Here is a 22,235-nt window from a genome sequence, read left to right on the forward strand (position 1 = left end):
AATACTCATCGATTTTTACATAAATTAGTGTGGACAACTGTCTACAGCAGTGTGGTCCAACCTTTTATACGTTGCGGGACGTATTAAATTTGAAATTATTATGAAGGGCCAGAGAACTCGACTCGTTCAAAAAAAGTTTATTTTAAAAAATAATATACCAACGAAATATTATTTACAAGGATTTTATTATGCTTTACAATTTACATGTTATGTTTAAAATAAAAAATCAATGGGATATATGAGGCAATGGTTTATCCTCTACTAACTTTTGCACAACGGAAAGCACAGAAGATAAGATAGAATCCCTTAAGAAAACAATAGACGACATTAAAGACAATTTTATGAAGAACGAAGAAGGTAAGAATAAGACATGGATGACGACAGAGATTCTGCAACTAATGGAAGAAAGAAGGAAAAACAAGAACGATAACTCCATGTATAAAACATTACAGCGAGAGATACAGAGAAAGATCAGAGAAGCCAAACAGAAAGAACTGGAGAAAAAATGCCAAGAAATCGAAATTCTCCAAAGTAAATACGACGACTTCAACGTGCATAAGAAGGTAAGAGAAATTACAGGTAAATGTAAAAACAGAAGAATAAGTAAACTTGTTAATGACAATGGAGAGATAATCGTGGACAAAGAGAGTATCAATGATACCTGGAAAAATTACATAAGAAATTTATTTTTTGATGAGAGAGAGAACCAGCCCCCAATACCTACGGAAACAGGACCACCTATACTAGTGGCAGAAATAAGAGCAGCCATAATATCACTAAAAGAAGGTAGAGCTCCAGGACCAGACGGAGTACAATCTGAATTTCTTAAACTTCTTGATGATGAATCTTTAAGAGTATTATGTAAAATCTTCAATAATATCTATGACACAGGCAATATCCCAAAAGATTGGCTACTTTCAGAATTTATTACCTTACCAAAGAAACAGGGAGCAAAAAAGTGCGGAGAATATAGGCTAATAAGTCTAATGAGCCATACATTAAAACTTTTTCTTAAAATTATACATCGTAGAATATACAAGCTATGCGAAGAGAGAATACAAGACACACAGTTTGGATTCATGAAGGGCGTAGGTACAAGAGATGCACTGTTTAGTCTACAAGTATTATTTCAAAGATGCAGAGATATGACTTGCGATATTTACACCTGCTTTGTGGACTACCAAAAAGCATTTGATACAGTTCAACACCAAAAAATGATGGATATTCTAACAAAAGCCCAAATGGATGATAAAGATCGGCGTATAATACAAAATTTATACTGGAACCAATCAGCCACAATAAGAACGAATTTTGGAGGTGAACCAACGGAAATGATCCAGATTCTACGAGGCGTTAGACAAGGTTGTATACTTTCACCTATATTATTTAATCTATATTCAGAGGAAATATTTAGTGAAGCCTTGGAAAAATGCGAACATGGAATACTTCTAAATGGAGAACGCCTAAACAACATCCGTTATGCAGACGACACCGTTATTTTTGCAGACAGTTTGAACAGTTTACAGCAACTGATAAACAAAGTAAATGAAGTAAGTGAAAGATTTGGACTTCAAGTAAATATAACAAAAACTAAATTTATGATCATCAGCAAAATAAAGTTAGAGACGCTCAACTACTTATCAATAATACACCAGTGGACCGAGTAAAACAGTATAACTATCTTGGAACAACAGTAAATGAACAATGGGATCACTCACAGGAAATAAAATGTAGAATAGAGAAGGCTAGGAGTGCATTCAATAACATGGCCAAACTCTTTAAAAGCCAAAATCTTAATCTGGAGATAAAAGTAAGGCTCCTACGATGTTATATCTTCTCAATATTGTATTACGGAGTTGAATCCTGGACACTAACTGAAGCAATGGAGAAACAACTTGAAGCCTTCGAGATGTGGCTATACAGGCAAATTCTAAGGATATCATGGACAGACAAGATAACCAACGAGACCGTATTACGAAGAGTGGGCAAAGAAAGAGAGGTGATGTATACCATTAAAAGGAGAAAGTTGGAATATCTCGGACATATAATGAGAAACAGCACTAAATACAGATTACTGAAGGTAATCCTACAGGGTAAAGTATTCGGAAAGCGAGGAATTGGGAGAAGGAGAATATCATGGTTGAAGAACCTGAGGAAATGGTTCTCCACAACAACAACGAATCTATTTAAAGCATCAGTCAATAAAATAATTATAGCCAGAATGATTGCCAATATTCGGAACGAATAGGCACTGAAAGAAGAAGAAGAACTTTTGCACATCTATATCTATGCTAGTCGTAATGAGTCTAATACACACTTCCAGAGAATCGTTTTCTATGCGATTATGTGTTTTAGATTTAATATGCTTCAAAGCAGAAAATGTACTTTCACATATATATATATATATATATATATATATATATATATATATATATATATATATATATATATATATATATATATATATATATATATACGTACTACCAAAAATTGAATATAGTTTCAACGCAAAGTTACGAAGTTTAGGAAAACGATCCTTGGAGACTAACTTCCAAAAGGTACTAATGTCTTCATTTTTCTTTGCTTAAAAAAACTTATCGGACTGTAGTTCGCACAGCTCTAATTGGTATTCTGTTGATTGGTTCTGGATGTTGACTCCCACTGGATTGTTAAAAAGCTCAAGATTGGGTTTTAGTGCATCAAATTCCGAAAACCTTTCATCGAATTCTCTTTATTTCCGTAAGAACTTTTGCAAATCTCGAGAAATCGACCATGGTTTCTTCTTGATTTATTTCGAAATTCGCAGGAAAATGTGTGAGGTCGTTTATTTTCATGCAGTTCTCGAAAAGATCAAGTTTTTTGTGAAATGTTTCAATTTGACCAAACAACTGTGATACTGTCTTATTTTTCCCCTGGAGTTGTAGGTTTAATGTGTTCAAGTGAGAGGTAATGTCTGTTAGAAATGTCAGTTCCTGAAGAAATGTTTTGTTCTTAAGCTTTGTTATAAATACTGTTAATAACGATTTTCGTTTCAAAAAACAGTAAGATCTCTTTTCTTAAAGAAAAAAAATTTCTAAGGCATTTACCTGCACTCAACCAGCATATCTCTGAATGTAGGGCGACGTCCTTATATTCAGTATTTAATTCCTCCAAGAAAGAGATGGATTTTCGGTGTCGCTGAGCTCTGTTTTCCCCTCTTAAGCTGTTTACTATCTGCACTACAGTTTTCATAGTATCGTTGATTTTAATTATTTTCCGCAGAGAGCCTCTTGATGGATAATGCAATGAAACATAACACAGTTAACACCATTTTCCCGCAAAAGTCCAGCCAATCCCGATATGCGTCTCGTTATTGCTTCTGCTCTGTCGGTGCAAACGCAAGAGCACTTTTGAAAACCGCCTATATTTTTCACAGCGTCACTAACTGCTTCAATTATATTTATACCTTTGGTCCCGTCTTCCATGTGGTGCAGTTTTAGAAGTTCCTCAGTTTCACAAAAATCTTCACTGATGCATTTAATAGCAAATTTTTGTCAGTAATATCAACAGATTCTTCCAGGACTAAGGAGTAGTACAATCACGAACTGTGTCGACCATTTTTTTAAATACATGAATATTCAGCTCATCATCTCTTCTAGATACAGTTTGATGAGAAACTGAAACATTCAAAATTTTTGGCCATCTTTTCATCTCCAAAGGATCGCGCTATTTTAACGGCATGACGCTTGATCATTTCTCCATCTCTAAATGCTTTTTTTACTTTTGACAAGCTCTAAACATACTCCATGTGATGCTGCTAAGCTTGATGATTGAACAGCTGTCGGTTTTGTATATAGAGATTTTTGTTTATTCAATTTAGCTTATCATACCTGGCAAACCCACTGGAACACAATCAAGAGTGCATTACATGAGATCCGGCAGACTGTTGAAAATTTTGAACTTCCAAATATGTCTAGAAACGAAAAAGCTGTCATCCGAAGATTAAGAATATGACTTACCCGATTCACACATGAATATTTAATGAAATCCGAGCCGAAGCCCAATTGCCAAATCTGCTCAAGTGTATTAACCGTGAAACATATCGTGATCGAGTGTCCCCGGTACGCAAAACACAGAGTGCAACATAAACTTAAGTCAAATATCAAAGACGTTTTAAACTCGCCCGATCAAGTCTTTAACCTAATTGGTTTCTTCAGACATTCAGTTGTTCAACAGATTATGACCCCTTGTTTTCCATGTATTTTACCTTTAACTTATATCTTAGTGATAAAACTGTTGTATTATTTAGTCATAGGTTCTAAGCTTATAGATTAACTTACTGTAGCAATTAGTAACATGTATTTATTGTAATAATTATTGTACACAATATTGTTTGTGTCAATGGCCATTGCAGCCGAGAAACATTAATTTAAATAAAAAAAAAAATAGCTTTAAGTTCTTTTACAAGAGTATTGCGAGCTTTACCTTGATATTTGTCGTATTTTGTTTTGTGCTGGGTTTCATAATACCTACTAATAGTGTATTCTTTTGATACCGCAAGTACTTGACAACAAATATTGCACTGAGGTTTGCCTTTTAATTTGATGAAGAAATATTGATTTTCCCATTTTCCTTGGAACGTACGATTCTCTTCGAAAATTTTGCGTTTTTTGGCACTACTCATTCTAAATTTAACATTCAATGTATTCGCCACTGGACCTAACTGAAGCTAACTGCCCGCTCATCGGGAGTGGGTGTTCAAGGTTAACTACTTTCTTATGATTACGGAAAGTTAGACAGGGTTGGAACAGGTAATAGTTATCAATGGCAATATTTTTGAAATGTGTTTGCGGGGGTCGCAGTTTAACGAGCCTCGGGCCGCGTGCCTGAGGTTGGACCAAGCTGGTCTACAGCATAAAGCTGTGAATTCCAGAAAAACGAGTGCCATCTGTGACTAGTTATATTTACTATGTGCGGAAAAAGTGCCCAGCGTCTATGGAAATTGCGGCTATCTAAGTTGTCTATTGAAATCATGTTTACACAGGACGCACAGCGTGAAACGCATATGAACGCTTTCCTTAGCTAAAGGATTAAGGTCACATAACATGTTGGTTATTCTTAATTTGTTTGTTATGCAGAAGTCCAGCAGTCTTTTGCGTTCTCATTGCTGATTCTTTCGTTAAACCTTTGTTTTATTTTAGGTATTATTTCGTTTACTTTGATGTATCACTTTTAGGTATCAGATAGAATGAAAACTGTATAAAAAATATCACAATGTTAGTATACAATTTTATTAGCAAATGTATAAAGTGCTCTAAAAGAATATAACGTATATAAAAAATAAAAAAAATGGACGGAAATATGATTTTTATATAAAAAAAAACTATAATAAAAGGGACGGAATTACAACTAATAGATAATAATATAACACTTAAACAGTTTTTAATTTAATATAGTTAAATACCCAATGAAACTATATTGGCCATTTATTTTATTATTAGATATTTCCTATAATAAATCAACGCAAAATACCCGAGCTTCTTGTCCTAAAATGTCTATCATAATAATCTGACAGATTGTGTACATTGGTACATTATGTATAATCTACTTCTACTCCAACTGTTTTGTTATCTCTTGAAGATATTCTAAATATTACTAGAGGTAAAACTCCACATTAGCAGAAATTGTCGAATCAACCTGAAATTTGAACAATAGAATTGTGTTCTACTTACTATCCAACTTACAATGTATATTTTTCGGCGGACAATTTTAGTTTTTCTACATCTCTCATTTAGAAAACTGATATTTCACAGAAATTTTAAAATATGTCCTGCATGATAGTTTCTGTCAAGAAACGTTACATTACGTAACGTTTTCGTTAACGACGACGTCGAAAGAATCGCTGGGAGTTGGCTGCAGGAAGCTTAAGACCGACATAATTGGAAAAAATTATTAGGGGAGGCCTATGTTCAACTTTGGACGCAGAAGGCGGGGTGATGATTATTCCCGATTTTACCGGTTATTGACTTAGGTTAGGATTTGTTTGCATTTTATCGATTATTAACTTGTGCTATGGTGTACGGTTAGATCATTTTATAGTTTATCTGACTTCATTTTATTTCCGAAGAACATTTCCCTAAAAAGGTGCATCAATTTTTCATCAATTGCATCAAATATCCGTCGGCATAATAGGATAAGTAGTTTATAATAATATGTACTGCACTGTTATTTCAAATTTAAAATCTTTACTCCGTGAAAAGAAAATATGACAACAATGTACATGTCCAGAAAATTATAACTAGCGTGCCGCAGATTTAAATTTGCACGTTTTATGGAATGTGCATATTTTACAATGTTATTTATTTTAAAATGATTTAACAGCGAAGAACCTTGATATTTATAATTATTTTATTAGATCTCAAACGATTAAGGTAATTTCGTATTTTGATAACACTTTATATGGCCAATATCTGATATTCTAGTATGTATAAAAAAATTTTCAACTACCTATCTAAAAGTATTTTTTACACTTTTCATACTTTCTGAGCGAAAAATTGGCATCTTTTCCACTTTTTAGGATAAACCTAAACGTATTTCCAGTGACCTCTACTAATATGAAGTTTTACCACAGTTGAAGTTGGGTGCTTTCTACCACTTAACTTAATTCGGCACCTGTCGATTATTTACGTAAAGAGCATGAATATATGCAACACCAACAGTATGAAGGAATATCAGTAAATTAGTCTCCAGTCAACGGAATCAAGAATAGAGACAGTTCAAGAGGAACAATTCAATCATCTACAATAGAGCAAAAATAAATAGTAGAGCTATTCTTTGTTCTTGGACTGCATGTCAGATAGCGGATATCACACATACTTGTTTTGTTGAACAAGTATGTGTGATCTAGTATATGTGTATTCTGTAGTGGCGAATAAAATAAACAAATTAATAACAGGAAGGATAGCACAGGATGAATGTACGGCAGTTTATCTCGGAAGCTCTTTTGTTAGAAACAAGTATATCCAGTTCGGAAAAGTTAATAGATCCAATATAGACATATTTAGGTCACAAAATTTGCTGCCCAGATTGATACCCATTATTTCTTTACATAAAATTGGTTTTTGGCTAAGTTTATTTTTACAGTTACATTTAATATACAGTGTGGAGACCACTTATGGAATAAAATTGTTTGTGTCCTTGTTTTAGAAAAATTATAAAAAACGCTGGTATCCGTCAACTTTTAAAATCAAAAGTGCGGTTTTTAAACATAAATTTAAGTGTACAGGGTGATTTGCGCAAGTCTAGCATAGTTCATAATGTTTACTTTAATGAAACACCCTGTAAATTTTTTCTTTAAAAGCTCGTTAATAGCCTGATCTCAACGAACGGTATCATGTAGGTTCTATTCTGAATAATAGAAGGTGAAGAAATTATGTATAATTTTCGTCAAGACATTAAACAAAATGTTGAAATTAATAATTTCTGTCGGTGATGTCAAAACTATTTGAAAACCTTCTATTGAAAAGATTAAAATCAATAATAGAAAGAAAAAATCTTATACCAAATCATCAATTTGGTTTCAGAAATCAACATTCCACCATAGATCAAGTTCACAGAATAACGAATGTAATAGAAAAAACATTAGAAGAAAAGAAAGTGTGCTCCACAATCTTCTTGGATGTAGCACAGGCGTTTGATAAAGTCTGGCATGACGGTTTAAACTATAAACTAAGAACGTTCATGCCTAAACAGTATTCAGAAATCTTGAAATCATACATTGCGAATAGATATTTCAGAGTAAAACAAGAAGAACTGTACACCGACTTAAGGGAGATCAAAGCTGGAGTGCCACAAGGGAGTGTCTTAGGTCCGGTCCTGTACCTATTGTATACGTGTGACATTCCAGAGCTAGAACAAAATACTATTGCCACCTTCGCGTATGATACAACCATTCTAGCGATATTAGACACTAGTGAAGAAGCGACTGATAAGTTGCAACTATCAGTAAATAAAATACATAACTGGACCAGAAAATGGCGAATAAAATTAAATGAGACTAAATCTGCACACATTAACTTTACAAATAAAAAAATAGAAAATTTCCCAGTTAGAATAAATGATACCCAAATTCCTTATGCAACATCAGCAAAATACTTGGGCATCACCCTAGACGCGAAGTTGCGCTGGAAAGTCCATGTCAAAAAGAAAAGAGGGGAGCTTGATATTAGATGTAAGAAATTGTATTGGCTGATTGGAAAAAATTCAACATTATCAATTCATAATAAATTATCCATCTACAAGCAAGTACTGAGGCCAGTATGGGTATATGGGTGCCAACTCTGGGGCTGTACCAAAGCTAGTAATCTACATATTATCCAGAGATTTCAAAACAAAGTACTGAGAAACAATGTTGATGCTCCTTGGTATATCCGTAACAGCAACCTCCACCAGGACCTGGGTATGGAAACTGTGATCGAAATAATCAAGAGAACAGCAACAAGTCACGAGCAGAGGCTGCATAGTCATGTGAATGTCGACGCAATCCAGCTTCTTGACAACACTGAACTAAAGAGAAGACTCATAAGGACAAAACCATTTGAGTTAGTGTAAATGTGTAACAGTTTAGTGTAAAAAGCAGAGTATAGTGCTGTGAAGTTATTGCATGTTAGTTGTAGTGCATTAATTAATAGATAAAATAAGAGTAAGCCATAGGGTAAGCCTTAGATTTAAGCATTTGCTGTTATTATGTTAGGTCAGAAAATAACTGATAATTGGTCATTTGTGACCAGATAGCAGTATACAAATATATATCGCAATAAACAACAACAAGATAATAATTTATCTTTTGATAAAGTTTTTTGTCATGCACAGCTAAAAACTGCTCAGATATGCCAATAATTCACTAAGGCGATAAATAATGTGGATTTTATTCAGGATGATCGGTTACTGGTATAGTTGTAGAAGTCAAGTTGAAGTGAAAATCTTATTTACTCAGAATCATTCTCAGATTATATATGTGTACAAAGAAAGGATAACTACACAAAATGTGTAATATTTCATCTCAAATTTTAAACAAAGTTCGGAACGAGTTTTATAGGAGAAGGTGGAGAACATTATGGGTATTTATTTTAATGTCTTGAAGAAAATTATAAATGATTTCAAAATTTCACCTTGTACTAGTCATAATAGATCCTACATGATGCTTATTCAGATCAGATTGTTAAGGAGCTTTAAAAAACATGAAAATATGCACTGTGTTTTATTAAAAATAAAGATTATGGACTATGCTAGACTTGCATGAATGGCTCTGTAAATTTAAATTTATGTTTATAAAGCGCACTTTTGAATTTAAAAATTGACGGGTCCCAGCGTTATAAGGTCACAAACAATATTATTCTATAAGTGATTTCTGTATATTTTACAATTGAAAATTAATAATAGGGTGAATGCACCAGTAACCGGCCATGCACCAGTTATCGACCAGTCTTTAAACAAATATTAAAACTAAGAAAATCTTAGAACGTTCAGAAATTATTGCACCGCCCACGTATACTACGTGGCTTTAGGTATGTAGGGAAATTTCGTTGACTTATTCAAATCAAGTTTAAAGGAAGTGGGAATTTTGCTGTATTGGCAACACTGCCAATAAGTTAAATATATGAGCGTGCAACTAGATGCACATGAAGTAAGCAATTTTTATCTAATTAGATCGAATGCTTTTTAACTTTTTTAATGTTGAAATATGATGTTACTCGTTATAAAATGATGTTACTGGTTATAAAAGTGTAATAAATACAGTTAACTTGTTATTTTTCTAAATATCTGTAACTAAGTGATTAATTTATGGTGGTCTGATAGACTGTTGCTAGTAGTACGAATAGGGGAGTTTAATTTTTATACATTAATCTAATTTCTGTCCAATAACCGACCAGTGTTCGGCTACTGGAGCAAAATAGTAGTCATAAATTGGTACAGTAATCAAACTATTTGTTTTCTTCTTCTTCTTAGCCTTCTGTCGTCCATGTTTGGACATAGGCCTCTCCCAACTCCTTCCATCGGTCTCTATCCTGAGCAACATATTTCCAATTTGTTCCGGCTATTTGTTTTAGATGCCTAAAAATTATTCTAAAGACGATTTGGTCAATGCTATTAATGAAGTTCGTGATGGAGAAAAAATACAGGAAACTGAGAGAAAGTATAACATTCCCCATGCCACATTTATGGACAAATTAAAAGAAAAAACATCTTTGGATGCTAGAAAGTGTCCTCCAACTATTCAAACTTCAGATGTAATAGGCCTATCTTTTTAGTAAACATGTAATAGGTCTATTGATTTGTGCGTAACCCTTTTCTCGTTTTGCAGGAAGAAAACCTAATAGTTTGTTGGTTGAAGGGAATGGCCAAAAAAGGAATACCGGTTGAACCAAGACAACTAATGATGCTGTTCAAGAGGTAATAAAAAAAAGATCGACGACCAAGTCCATTTACTCAAGGAAGACCTGGAAGAAAGTGAAATCTAAGTATTTCACTGCATAAACCTGAATCTCTTGGTTTAGCCAGAGGGTTTATAACTGAAAATTACAATTCGTGAATAGCATCAGAACTTGGAAACTTATATAATAGAACAAACTGGAAATCGCGATCTGCTAAAAGATCCTTCCAGAATTTTCAATGGGAATAAATCGGGTTTTCGAACTAACCCAGAAACCTCTTTTGTTTTGGATTTAAAGACCTGTATCAGTTTCGAGGTAGTGAAAGGAATGTATTTCGGTAATGTTAACATTTACAGGTAGTGGAAATATGACACCTCATTGCATTATTTATACCTATGAAAGGAAATTAGCAGAAACGTAAGTTCTAGCCGGTCATTAGGCAGATCTAAAAGTGGATGGATTGCACAAGTGTTTTATGAATATGTTACAAACAGTTTGTTGCCTTATCTAAAGGAAAGAAGTACTACATTTCCAGTTTTATACATAGTCGATGGACACAGATTGCACATAAGCTTTGAAGTTACTACTTTTTGTAAGGAAAATGGTATCATCTTGTATTCATTGCTACCCAATGCCACTCATATTTAACCAGCAGACGTTTCAGTATTTCGTCCTATTAAAGTTTAATGGAAGAAACTTGTTTCAGATTGGCTGAATAAGACTGGAGCTAGGGCTGTCACACGAGCTAATTTCGCACCATTAATAAATGTTTAAAGAATAAAAATATCTTTTATAAATGTACTTTTCACGTGGTCAAATATTGGTGCATAATTGGTCAAAAACTGGAAAAACTGGTCGGTTATTGGTGAATTTGTCAAATAAATTTTAATAATTAAAAAACATAGGTTACATCAAAGATACATATAAAATTAAATGTATTTTTAAAATACACAATAAATGCTAGAAATTTTACGATAAAAAACTAATTATTCAATTTTATATTAATTTTTGAATTCCAAAAATCCTAATTTGGTCGGAAATTGGTACATTCACCCTATATACCATATAATATACCAATATATTAAAAAAATTTGGAATAAAACATAACATCGTAAAATATATTTTCTGTGAGCATCTATTAGAATTGTACAGAGAGTCCATGTGATCTGAACAATTATAAACTACTTTTACTAGTTTTCATAAGAAACATGCAATTCTATGAGGTCCAGAATACTACACAGCAGAACATTCTTTCACAATTTTAATAATATTTTCAAACAATTTTCTCATGGTACTTTAGCTTTTCTTTACTAAAAAACTTTAAATTAACCTCAATTTCAAACATATTTTATTTGAAGTTCAGACCTCTACATCAAAATACAATTGTGATAAAATTGCAAAAATTTGAAAAATGTCATCTTAAAATTCAAAATATGTAAAACACGATGAATTTATTATAAGTGAGGCATATAAAATTAAATTATTAGAAGAACTAATTTGCTATTTATTCAATGAAACAAAATTCGGTGGTTTATTTAATTTTTACAAATTGTATTTTAAAAACAGATTATGATCTGGGCGAATTTAGATCAATTTTAATATAGTTACTATAGAATAACAACTCTCCAGATCACAATAGCATTTTAGCACCACTGATATAGTGGTCAAGCTATAGATATTTATTTCTCGCAGAAAATATACTATAAATACAAAATAATGCTTATAGAATACAAGCCCATGGGATATTTTGAAGGGGACACTTGACCAAGCATGAACCATGTATAAATCAAAACTACAATATGTAATAACAACTTTAGAAACTATGCCGTCAATTTTGGTCGGTACAGGTGACTACGCGGGTAAGGTAAACTTACCACACATTGGGGGGGGGGGGGGGGGGGGTATTTTGGCCAAACATATTTGTATATACAAAAATAATGCTATACAAAAATATTGGTACCAGTAGCAGGGAGACAATCTTTGAAACCATTTTCAGCAATTTGATACAGTACGGCATTTATACATGTAGTTTTGGATCTTTATTTAGATTACTTTTTTTGCAGGGCTGTACATATCGGCTGGTACAGGAGTGAGAAATCTAGGGAGCACTCCTCTCTTTTTAAGTAGTACAAGGCAGGTGATTTGAGCCAATATGAAACTCACAGTTTTAAATTTAGTTACATAAAATAATAACATTTTTGGACATGCCATACATTTTTCATGCTGGGTCAAATGACTCCTTAAAAATGTCCCATGGACTTGTAGTCTATTATTGATAACTGATAATTATTGATATTATTAATACTTCTTTATCAAAGAATAAAATGGAAAGAGATTCGTTTTCTAAACACAAATAAAAGTTGAAATACTGTATGTATATTGTTAATAACTACGAGATTCAGTTTTAGGTCAATATGTGCCATCTAGAATTTTTGTAATCAATAGCCAAGTGTTATATTTTTCAATCAAGTACAATCACCCAATTTCTACGCTTAGTATATCAAAATTGATTAGCAGACATCTGACAACTATAATATGCATGAGACATAGTTAACTTGGTAAAATGAATGGAAATAACAGTTTACAACTCTTGCTCATTTATGAAGTTTAATACCATTTCCTATTGATAATATTCACTGAAAATGGCAAATGGATGTGATCTAAATATATGAAGGCACATTTTTCATTGTTTATACACTACAACAAGTCAACAAATAAAACTAAGTGGTTATACTTATGTATAAGATCTAAAAATTGTACAAAATCTACTAAAATTAAACTTTTTTGTTTGAACGCACTTAGGAAGACACCTTTAAACTATGCTAAAGGTCTTTTCCTGGGAATTAATTTTGTCAGTAAAATGTTTAAATACCTTAAACCAAACCGTGTTTCAAAATTTTGTAATATACTGAATAAATACCAGACCGAAAAATTATTTTTTAGCTCAAAAGGTAGTTTATTTAATTTAATTGTGTAAAATATTGTATTTGAAAAATAATGTTTTTTTATGTATATTATGTTTTTACAGATTTACTGACAATATTACTTTATTTCACTTGTTTTCTGTCTAGTCAACAAACTAATAAGATATTATGTATCTTTTAGTTCCAAATATACCTCATAATTGGTAAAATGATAAAACTAATAGCTGAAACTATCGATATTTTAGTAATATGTGCGCTGTTACATTCATCTTCTGAACAATAACATTCTTCCCAGTAAATTCCATTTTCATACACCCCCCAATTACATACTCCAGTTACTCCTGTATCAGCTACAGATGCACATCTTCTTATTACTTGTCTCCACCTCCCATCCCCTAGAAAAAAAAATATTTTTTTGCTATATTCCTTGCTTGCAAAATGAAATGACCTACCATCTACCCATCGAGCAAAAAGACAAAAGAGGGAATGTAAAGGTAGTGGGGGCAAAAATATTGTTAGACAGGAAGTGCCATCTTGAGAGGCCAAATTAAACAAGGAAAGAGAGTCTTTCCTTGTTTAAGAAATCAAATTTAGTTGGGTTATGTTATTATTTGTCCCAACTGTCACATGAAATCTTATTTATATTGAAGTTTTTTAACAATTGTTTCACATTTTAGACTATTATCGTTAATATTTAATTAAAATTTTCTCGTCTAAGACACATTCCGAAAACTATTTTATAGCTACTGTTAATAAGTGTCGGAAAATTTAAATTTGGCGCGTTCCCATTTCCGGATATGTCCGCCATCAGAGGCCACTTTTTTGGTCGCCTTTTCATAACGATTAGATTCCCTCTTTTGTCTTTTTGCTCGATGCATCTACCTACCTACCATTATCTAAAGTTGATACCCAGTAGACATAGAGTACTCAGTTGATATGATTACAATCTGTTTTAATTTACACCAATTTGTCATTTAAAGCCACTTTGACATGGGTAGTGAATCATGAGCAGAAGCAACACTCGTGATACACGAATCTTAGTAACTTCACAACTGTGGTTATGTCTTGTTTGTGAAGAGAGTTTACAAGCAAATATGTATGCAGATGAACATGCAGACTTTGGAAGCAGAAGCATATCAAGTTATGTGTGGGGTGATAGCAAACAGAATTTCACAAAATTTGGCAAAAACAAGGAAGAAAAGATGATGGTTGGGATAAGGGAGTGGACTCAACAAAGAAGTCATACTAATTTAATTAAAGAGTTGATGTTTTAATTCAAGTCATGAAGAGAATTTAATCTTTGTTTTTCACAAATGAACTTGTTTACATGGAGCGTGGCTTACGAAAATGTGTCTCATATTGATCATTGACTACCCATGCCAACGCAGTTTAACTGATTAATAACATCCACAAGGAACATTAATTCCTGTAGTTAGCTGTATATCATGAACCACAAATTTTTTTTATTTAAAAAAATCCTTTATGTATATTAATATAAAAACCCTAACAAGCTACATCAGACAACATTTTCGGGATGACTATTCCATCATCAGTGCTATCTAGATTTACATGTTTGAAACCAATAAATACATGGTAAAACCCTTTACAATAGTTCAATTAATTTAATATTGCATTTTTGATGATAAACAAGTAGGATGTTTAAGTAGGATTCCACTGGGATTGCTACCTTCTATAGAAAATGTTACACTGAGAGTGCAGTACGGGTAAGATACGGCAATGCTTTTCTTATAGAGAATAAACGCGCAGGGTTGTCGGTTTTCTCCAGCTGTTGATTGCTCATTGTCTCACAGGACCGGCTTGGATAAAATGCATCTGCCGGCAGTACGAGTAAAATATTTTATATCATGTATACATATACAGTAGAATAAAAAAGCATTGATGAGTTATTGACAATGAAAACTGAATTTTGCATATAAAACGTCAACATGAGATATACAATTGAATCATATTCATAAGAGTAACATTTGAACACCTCTTTACAAGAACAACATACAATAACTGTAGTTTTAATGTTTTACATAAAATAGAAAAAACCTACATAATTTCTAGGAAAGAATTTGGAAACTTGGAAATGATATTATTTATAGATATTATATCATCATCATCATCATCATGTGCAGCTTTATCAACCGTTTCCAATTACGGTGCAGCCTCCCTTATTTCAATGTTATTTTATGTTCTTATTATTATTCGACGATGTCTTAGTTATACGTTGTTCTAATAATTTGCGCTCATTTGCGCCCATATTTTTCTATCTTGTGCTATTCGAGACCACGTTGTTCCTGTTAATTTTCTAATATCATAATCCCATCTGAGATTTGGGCGCCCCTTTGGTCTCTTAGCGTTCCTGGGGTACCACATAGTTGTTCTAGTGGTCCATCTGTTATCTGTTCTTCTTGCCATATGTCCTGCCCATTGCCATTTCAGGGATTTTATTCTTTGGATTACATCAGTCACCTGGGTTTGCCTCCGTATCCATTCAATTCTTTTACGATCCCTCTTTGTTATCCCTAGCATACATCTTTCCATTGCTCTTTGAGTTACTTGGAGTTTCGACGTTATTTCTCTCTTTAATATCCAAGTTTCACATCCATATGTCAAGACGGGTAATATGCATTGATCAAATACTCTCTTCTTGAGGTATAGTGGCATTTTGGACTTGAAGACTATGGAATTTCGTCCGAATGCTGACCACGCTTGTTTTATTCGTCTGTTGATTTCCGGAAGTAGTGATCCCGATTTATGTATGAGCTGTCCCAGGTATATGTATTCATCTACTACTTCTAGCGAGGTTTCATTAATTTTTATTTCCACGTTGGCGATCAGATCATAGATATTATATATAATATTCAAATTTCCAATTCTTTCATAGAAATTAGATTTTTTCTATTGTATGTAATATATTAAAAATACAGTTATGTTGTTTCTATAAATAGGTCTTCATTTCTTTTGTAAAACTTCTGCTACAAATTACCATCATTAACATAATCACCTCAATATGGCCATAAACTTGTTTGTCATAATTAGTATTTGATAAACTCCAAGCTTTCCCTATTTCACCCCCTACCCATCCTTAGAGTGAAAGTGCTTTTGGAAAACGAAACTACACTTCAAAATTTAGTCCAAGTTTCAACAGAGAGCATGGAGTCCTATAAGTTTAAATCCGGTGAATTATTTAACGGTTGCGCTAAACTCGTAGTGTTAAATGTGTTGTGTTTTTTACAAAATATGGAACAACTTAATGTAAGTGCTGCTGTAGACGTACTTCGTTGATGACTGGTGTTAGCGAAAGAAGCATTTACAATTTCAAAAAAGAAAAAGAACAGAGTGGAATGTTGAAATCGCCAGAAAAACGTAAAAAACGAGTGTGTCAATCAAATTCTAGAATATTCACATATGACGAGGGTATAAGAAGTATTCTACGGAGAATTGTTCATTGTGAATTTTTCATGAAAAATTTGCCGCCATTCTTAAAGCATATACATAACTTCATACACGGTAATGAGAATATACACCCGTTGTCTCTTTCTACTTTATACAGACTTCTGAAAGATATTGGATGTGTTTATAAGAAACGTGGCCAAAGAAGCATCATGGTGGAGCTAGAGGATATTATTCATTGGCGCCATAATTATTTGAGAACTATACGACGTTTGCGAAAAGACCATTGCAATATCATATATTTGGACGAATCGTGGGTTAATGTTAGCCAATCTATAAATTACGAATGGTGCGATACTACGATACAAAACAGTCGTGATGCTTTTCTCAAAGGTTTAAGTACTGGCTTAAAAGCACCTACTAAACGAGGTCCACGATATGGTTTCCTTCCTGGCACACAGCGTGTTTTTCTGGCAAAGAAAAATGATGGCGACTATCACGATGAAATGGATGCCGCATATTTTGAGTCGTGGTTTAAGGAGACATTAATATCAAATTTACCGAATAATGGTCGCAGGAATGTCATTGTAATGGACAATGCATCGTACCACTCCCGTAAAGAGAGATTCCCTAACAATTCCTGGAATAAAGCTGCAATCCAGGAATGGCTAGTGGAAAAAGACATTTTTTTCGAGGAGTTTTATTTGAAATCCGAGCTATTAGAAGCAGCGCGTGCTTGTAAAGATCAATACGATAAGTATCATCTTGATGAGTATGCTTCACAACATAATGTTTATATTTTAAGGCTTCCTCCATATCACTGCGAATTGAATCCTATAGAAATGGTGTGGAACCAAGTTAAGCGATATGTAGGTACCCATAATACCACTTTTAAAAACGACGAGGTACGCCAGTTGATCGACGACGGTTTCGCACGCGTCACAGAGCAAAATTGGCGCAATTATGTCACTCATGTTGTCGAGAAAACGGAAACTGAGATGTGGACTGCGGACAACCTGCAAGATGACGTAGACCAATTGATAATACACGCGAACACAGGGGAGAGTAGTGAAAGTGAATCCGACATCTCGGATGTAGAGGACGACTTTAGTATAATTGATTGAATATCTGTGAGTAACCTCGATTATTTTACACTGTATAACCAATAAAATGCATTTACCAGTCCAATCAGAGTATGGGCATTTCGGATATTGGGCTGGGTGCACTGAAATCGAGTTCCCGGAGGTTCCACCCTGTATATTTATAGCTATCAAGAAATGCAATTTAAAATATATTTGTTAGTTTAATAAAGTATAAATATAATATAATGTTAAATAATTTACACTATAAACCTTATACCTGCTCATCTGGTCAAGTGTGGGCAAGAAAAACCATTATCCCATATGGAATAACACAAGGTTTCGCTGAAAACTACCAGGTTGCTATGCCAAGGAACTAGGTAAACTTATGTTGTGTGTAAAAAATGCGAGACTGCATTATGTTTTAACAAGGACAAAAACTGCACTTCAGATTTCCACAAAAAAAAAATTCATAGTAGGTGTTAAAATTTCGCAGTGATTCAAGTGCCCAACTGGTTTTTTTAATAACATCGCCGGGATTAAAAAATGTGCAAAGCTTTTTCGATATTCCCGTTCCTGATAATTTTTCACATATTTACAAAAGAAAAAGTTTTTCTTGGATATTGGGCTGGGTGCATGGAAATCGAGTTACCGGAGGTTCCATCCGGTATATTTATAGCTATCAAGAAATGTAATTTAAAATACATTTGTTAGTTTAATAAAGTATACAGTTTTATAATAAAATTCTCGCTAAAAACTTAAGGTCTTTTTATTCAAATTCATGCCTCTTATTTGGCTACTTGAAGGCAATTATTTTATCAATATATTATTTTATAATAAATAACAGAGCCCGGCGTAAAGATCTGGGTACGGTTCTGTGACTACCACTTGGACCTGTTTGTATCGCCAAGCACAAGGCGTGAAATCCGGCAATTGTGCATTCCTATATTAGCTGTACTGCACTCTCGGTGTGACATTTTCTATAGACGAAGTGTTTCTGAGGACTATTTGATACCAACAAGTCCTTTTTTACATAAGGACCTTTATATTTGAGGTTTGATGATAAAAATATAAAATTAATCTGAAAAGTAATTGTATATGTTGGTTGTGTTGACTTATCTTAAAATATTCAATTCTTTCTATAACAAAGTTTTATCTAATATAATACCTAAATATTTACCAAAGATACATTATGAATTTTTTTTTCTGTGAAATATTTTTTGTTTACACATAAAAATGCAGATAATTTAATACTAACTGAATAATCAACATGTTTGGATTAAAACAAAGAGTTTTACATATACTTACAAATGAAACCCCTAGGACTTTGTTGAGTAACTTTCATACAAAAAGAACCAGGCATATGACTTTCCTCACTATTACATTCAATGGCAATGTGATTCAATTTGTCAAATTTTTTATAAGCTCCGCAGTTGTCTTCATATTTGCCATCTTCATCTGATCCACATTGATAGCATCTTACTGCTTCACCTATAAATGGTAGAAGGAATTAAGGAAAAAAATATATAATTCAGAAAAAATTAAATGTTTCTAATAAACTGGGTTTAGAGTTTGATGGTGATGAATACATTAAACACTCTTGTTTTTCTAATGATGCTACAGTCCAAACAGCCTCCATCTAATTTCTACCCCATGCCACTCACTTCCAAGCTCTAATGTTCAGCAAATGATGCAATGAAAGTGCTGTCACTTCACTTTCTTATCTGTTAGTTCTGCTTAACTTTTTATTGTCTTGGTGTTTAGATGTTTAGCTGTTCTGTTGTTTGTGCGAGCCTTCATTTCTCTTGTCTCTGGATGCTGCATATCAGATTGACAGTATGTTCCTCTTCATTAAACACTACATAAATGAAATGTAATGTAATTTGTGTTTGACTTTTCAAAATATTTAAATATTAAAGTTGTTGTGCTTGACACCAGACACCCCTTATTGTAAGGTCATATATTTAGTACTTGAATTATTGTGACCAACAGACTACTGGTTTCTTAACAGTCCTAGAGAACTAAGAGAAACTATATCCGTGTGCACAAAACACCTCCAGTAGTTTTCTCCAAAATTAGCAAAATAAAAAAAAGCAAATAGTGTATACTAGAAGGAAGGAAAGTTGTGTAACTAGAAGGAACTAGTGGACAAGGAAGAAGTCTATTAATAGGATATTTACATTACAGTTTATGGTAGTAAATAATGGTAAAAAGACTATAGAAGTTACTGAATTTAATATGTCAGCCCTTATAATATGAAGCATCCTCAGATCGGAGTGGATAGATGAACTTATAAAAATAAATAATAAGTGATTTTGAAATGCCTGATGGATCACACTCTTATGCTACTTGTAGAAATGACTAAGAGTATGGCATAATTTAATCTAGTAAGAACAATTATTTTAAAAAGACAAACTTACTTTTGTTGACTAACACTAATATTACAATAAGAAAAGAAAAATATACGTAATTCATTGTGTTTTAAGACCCGTTTTTAAAATGTTATTAGTAATCAAATGGGTGTGTTAAATTGTTAATGTTTTGTTTTGGTTGCTCATCACCTCATTTTAATTTGACAGTTGACATTATGAAAATTAATAATGTTTTTTACAATTGACCTTTTGCATCTCGGTCTTCAGCCAGGTTCAGTATCAAGAAGAAAAAATAAACAGAACAAGTGTTTTAAACATTAACTTTAGATATTTCACTTAAAAATTGTGTTGCAGATTATAGCAATAAATATATTCAAATATAAATCACAAATTTTTACATCCAATAAATAACATTTACATAAGGTTCTAAAATTGTTTTCTTGTGATATATTTCAAGTTAAAAAAATTGTGTTTATATGGGATTGAGTCACAATTAATTGTAATAGAAATTACATTTTTAATCAACCCTTTCGCGCAGGGGAACCACCGTAGTTGCTAAAAAGGTCTGTACCCGGTAAACGGGAAGTGACCAAGTCAAATACATTGGGGAATTGTTTACGTACGAGAATTATCATAAATTCAAGTAAATAATTCATTTACGAGTAAAATTGCTAGCTACAGCAAGTTGCGTTTTATCGGTGATAGTTGTATGCTTTCTACTCTGTCAAACGATATTCCGTTACGTGTAATTTGATCACTTTTTTTATGTTTATTTGAGTGTTGCTTTAGTTTACAACAAAGAATCCGTTGTATGGAATACTATCGCATTGCTCCTTTCCCAAATTAACAAGCTCCTTTTCTAACTTTAGCTGCACCGAACTAACGACAACCGAACAATCAGAAATACGTATTTACGGTTGCCTTCTATCGATATATCTATTTTGTTTTCCTGTTTTGGCATTTCTTTCCTCAGGTAGCTGTAGCTTCCTCCTGTGGTTATTGTTAGTTGTTGCCCTGGAAACCCACCTGTTTTGCGTGACATACCGCACTACATGTTACTTATTATAAATAAATATAAATAAATATATATATATATATATATATATATATATATATATATATATATATATATATGTGTGTGTGTGTATTGTTTGACGCTACAGAAGAATTCTGAAAATATCATGGACAGAACACGTCACAAACAAAGAGGTTCTGGGAAGGATGAACAAAGAAATGGAAATTTTAAATTCAATAAAAACAAGAAAATTAGAATATCTCGGACATATTACACGTGGAGAGAAATACACCTTGATCCAACTGATTATGCAGGGAAAGATCCAAGGAAAGAGAAGCATAGGGAGGCGTAGAATGTCATGGCTGCGCAACATTGTTTTCTTGTGATATATTTCAAGTTAAAAAAATTGTGTTTATATGGGATTGAGTCACAATTAATGGTAATAGAAATTACATTTTTAATTAACCCTTTCGCGCAGGGGAACCACCTTAGTTGCTAAAAAGGTCTGTACCCGGTAGACGGGAAGAGACTCAAGTGAAATACATTGGGGAATTGCTTACGTACGAGAATTATCGTAAATTCAAGTAAATGATTCATTTACGAGTAAAATTGCTAGCTACAGCAAGTTGCGTTTTATCGGTGATAATTGTAAGCTTTCTACTCTGTCAAATGATATTCCGTTACGTGTGATTTGATCACTTTTTTTATGTTTATTTGAGTGTTGCTTTAGTTTAAAACAAAGAATCCGTTGGATGAAATACTATCGCATTGCTCTTTTCCCAAATTAACAAGCTCCTTTTCTAACTTAGCTGCACCGTACTAACGACAACCGAACAATCAGAAATACGTATTTACGGTTGCCTTCTATCGATATATCTATTTTGTTTTCCTGTTTTGGCATTTCTTTCATCAGGTAGCGCTGTAGCTTCCTCCTGTGGTTATTGTTAGTTGTTGCCCTGGAAACCACCTGTTTTGCGTGACATATACCGCACTACATATTCCTTATTATATATATATATATATATATATAT

General features: G+C 33.1%; 1 protein-coding gene across 1 annotated transcript; it reads right to left on the bottom strand.

The window, feature by feature from the left end:
* Positions 1 to 10,486: 10,486 nt before the first annotated feature.
* Positions 10,487 to 20,388, bottom strand: LOC140441720 (UPAR/Ly6 domain-containing protein crok). The gene is made up of 3 exons (XM_072532602.1): positions 20,238 to 20,388; positions 19,126 to 19,308; positions 10,487 to 13,731 (listed from the first exon to the last, which is right to left on the bottom strand). Exons 1-3 carry the CDS (start codon positions 20,290 to 20,292, stop codon positions 13,514 to 13,516), a joined length of 456 nt encoding a protein of 151 aa, XP_072388703.1. The 5' UTR covers positions 20,293 to 20,388; the 3' UTR covers positions 10,487 to 13,513.
* Between the last annotated feature and the right edge of the window lie 1,847 nt (positions 20,389 to 22,235).

The sequence above is a fragment of the Diabrotica undecimpunctata genome, chromosome 5, assembly GCF_040954645.1.
Source record: "Diabrotica undecimpunctata isolate CICGRU chromosome 5, icDiaUnde3, whole genome shotgun sequence".
Lineage (NCBI taxonomy): Eukaryota > Metazoa > Arthropoda > Insecta > Coleoptera > Chrysomelidae > Diabrotica > Diabrotica undecimpunctata.

What these genes read in the sequence shown, in the direction of transcription:
- LOC140441720 (XM_072532602.1), bottom strand. Translation starts at nt 20,292, where the DNA reads ATGAATTACGTATATTTTTCTTTTCTTATTGTAATATTAGTGTTAGTC. An exon ending in ATTAGTGTTAGTCAACAAAA is followed by an intron (nt 19,309 to 20,237) that starts GTAAGTTTGTCT and finishes TACCATTTATAG; the next exon opens with GTGAAGCAGTAAGATGCTAT. An exon ending in AAGTCCTAGGGGTTTCATTT is followed by an intron (nt 13,732 to 19,125) that starts GTAAGTATATGT and finishes TTTTTTTTCTAG; the next exon opens with GGGATGGGAGGTGGAGACAA.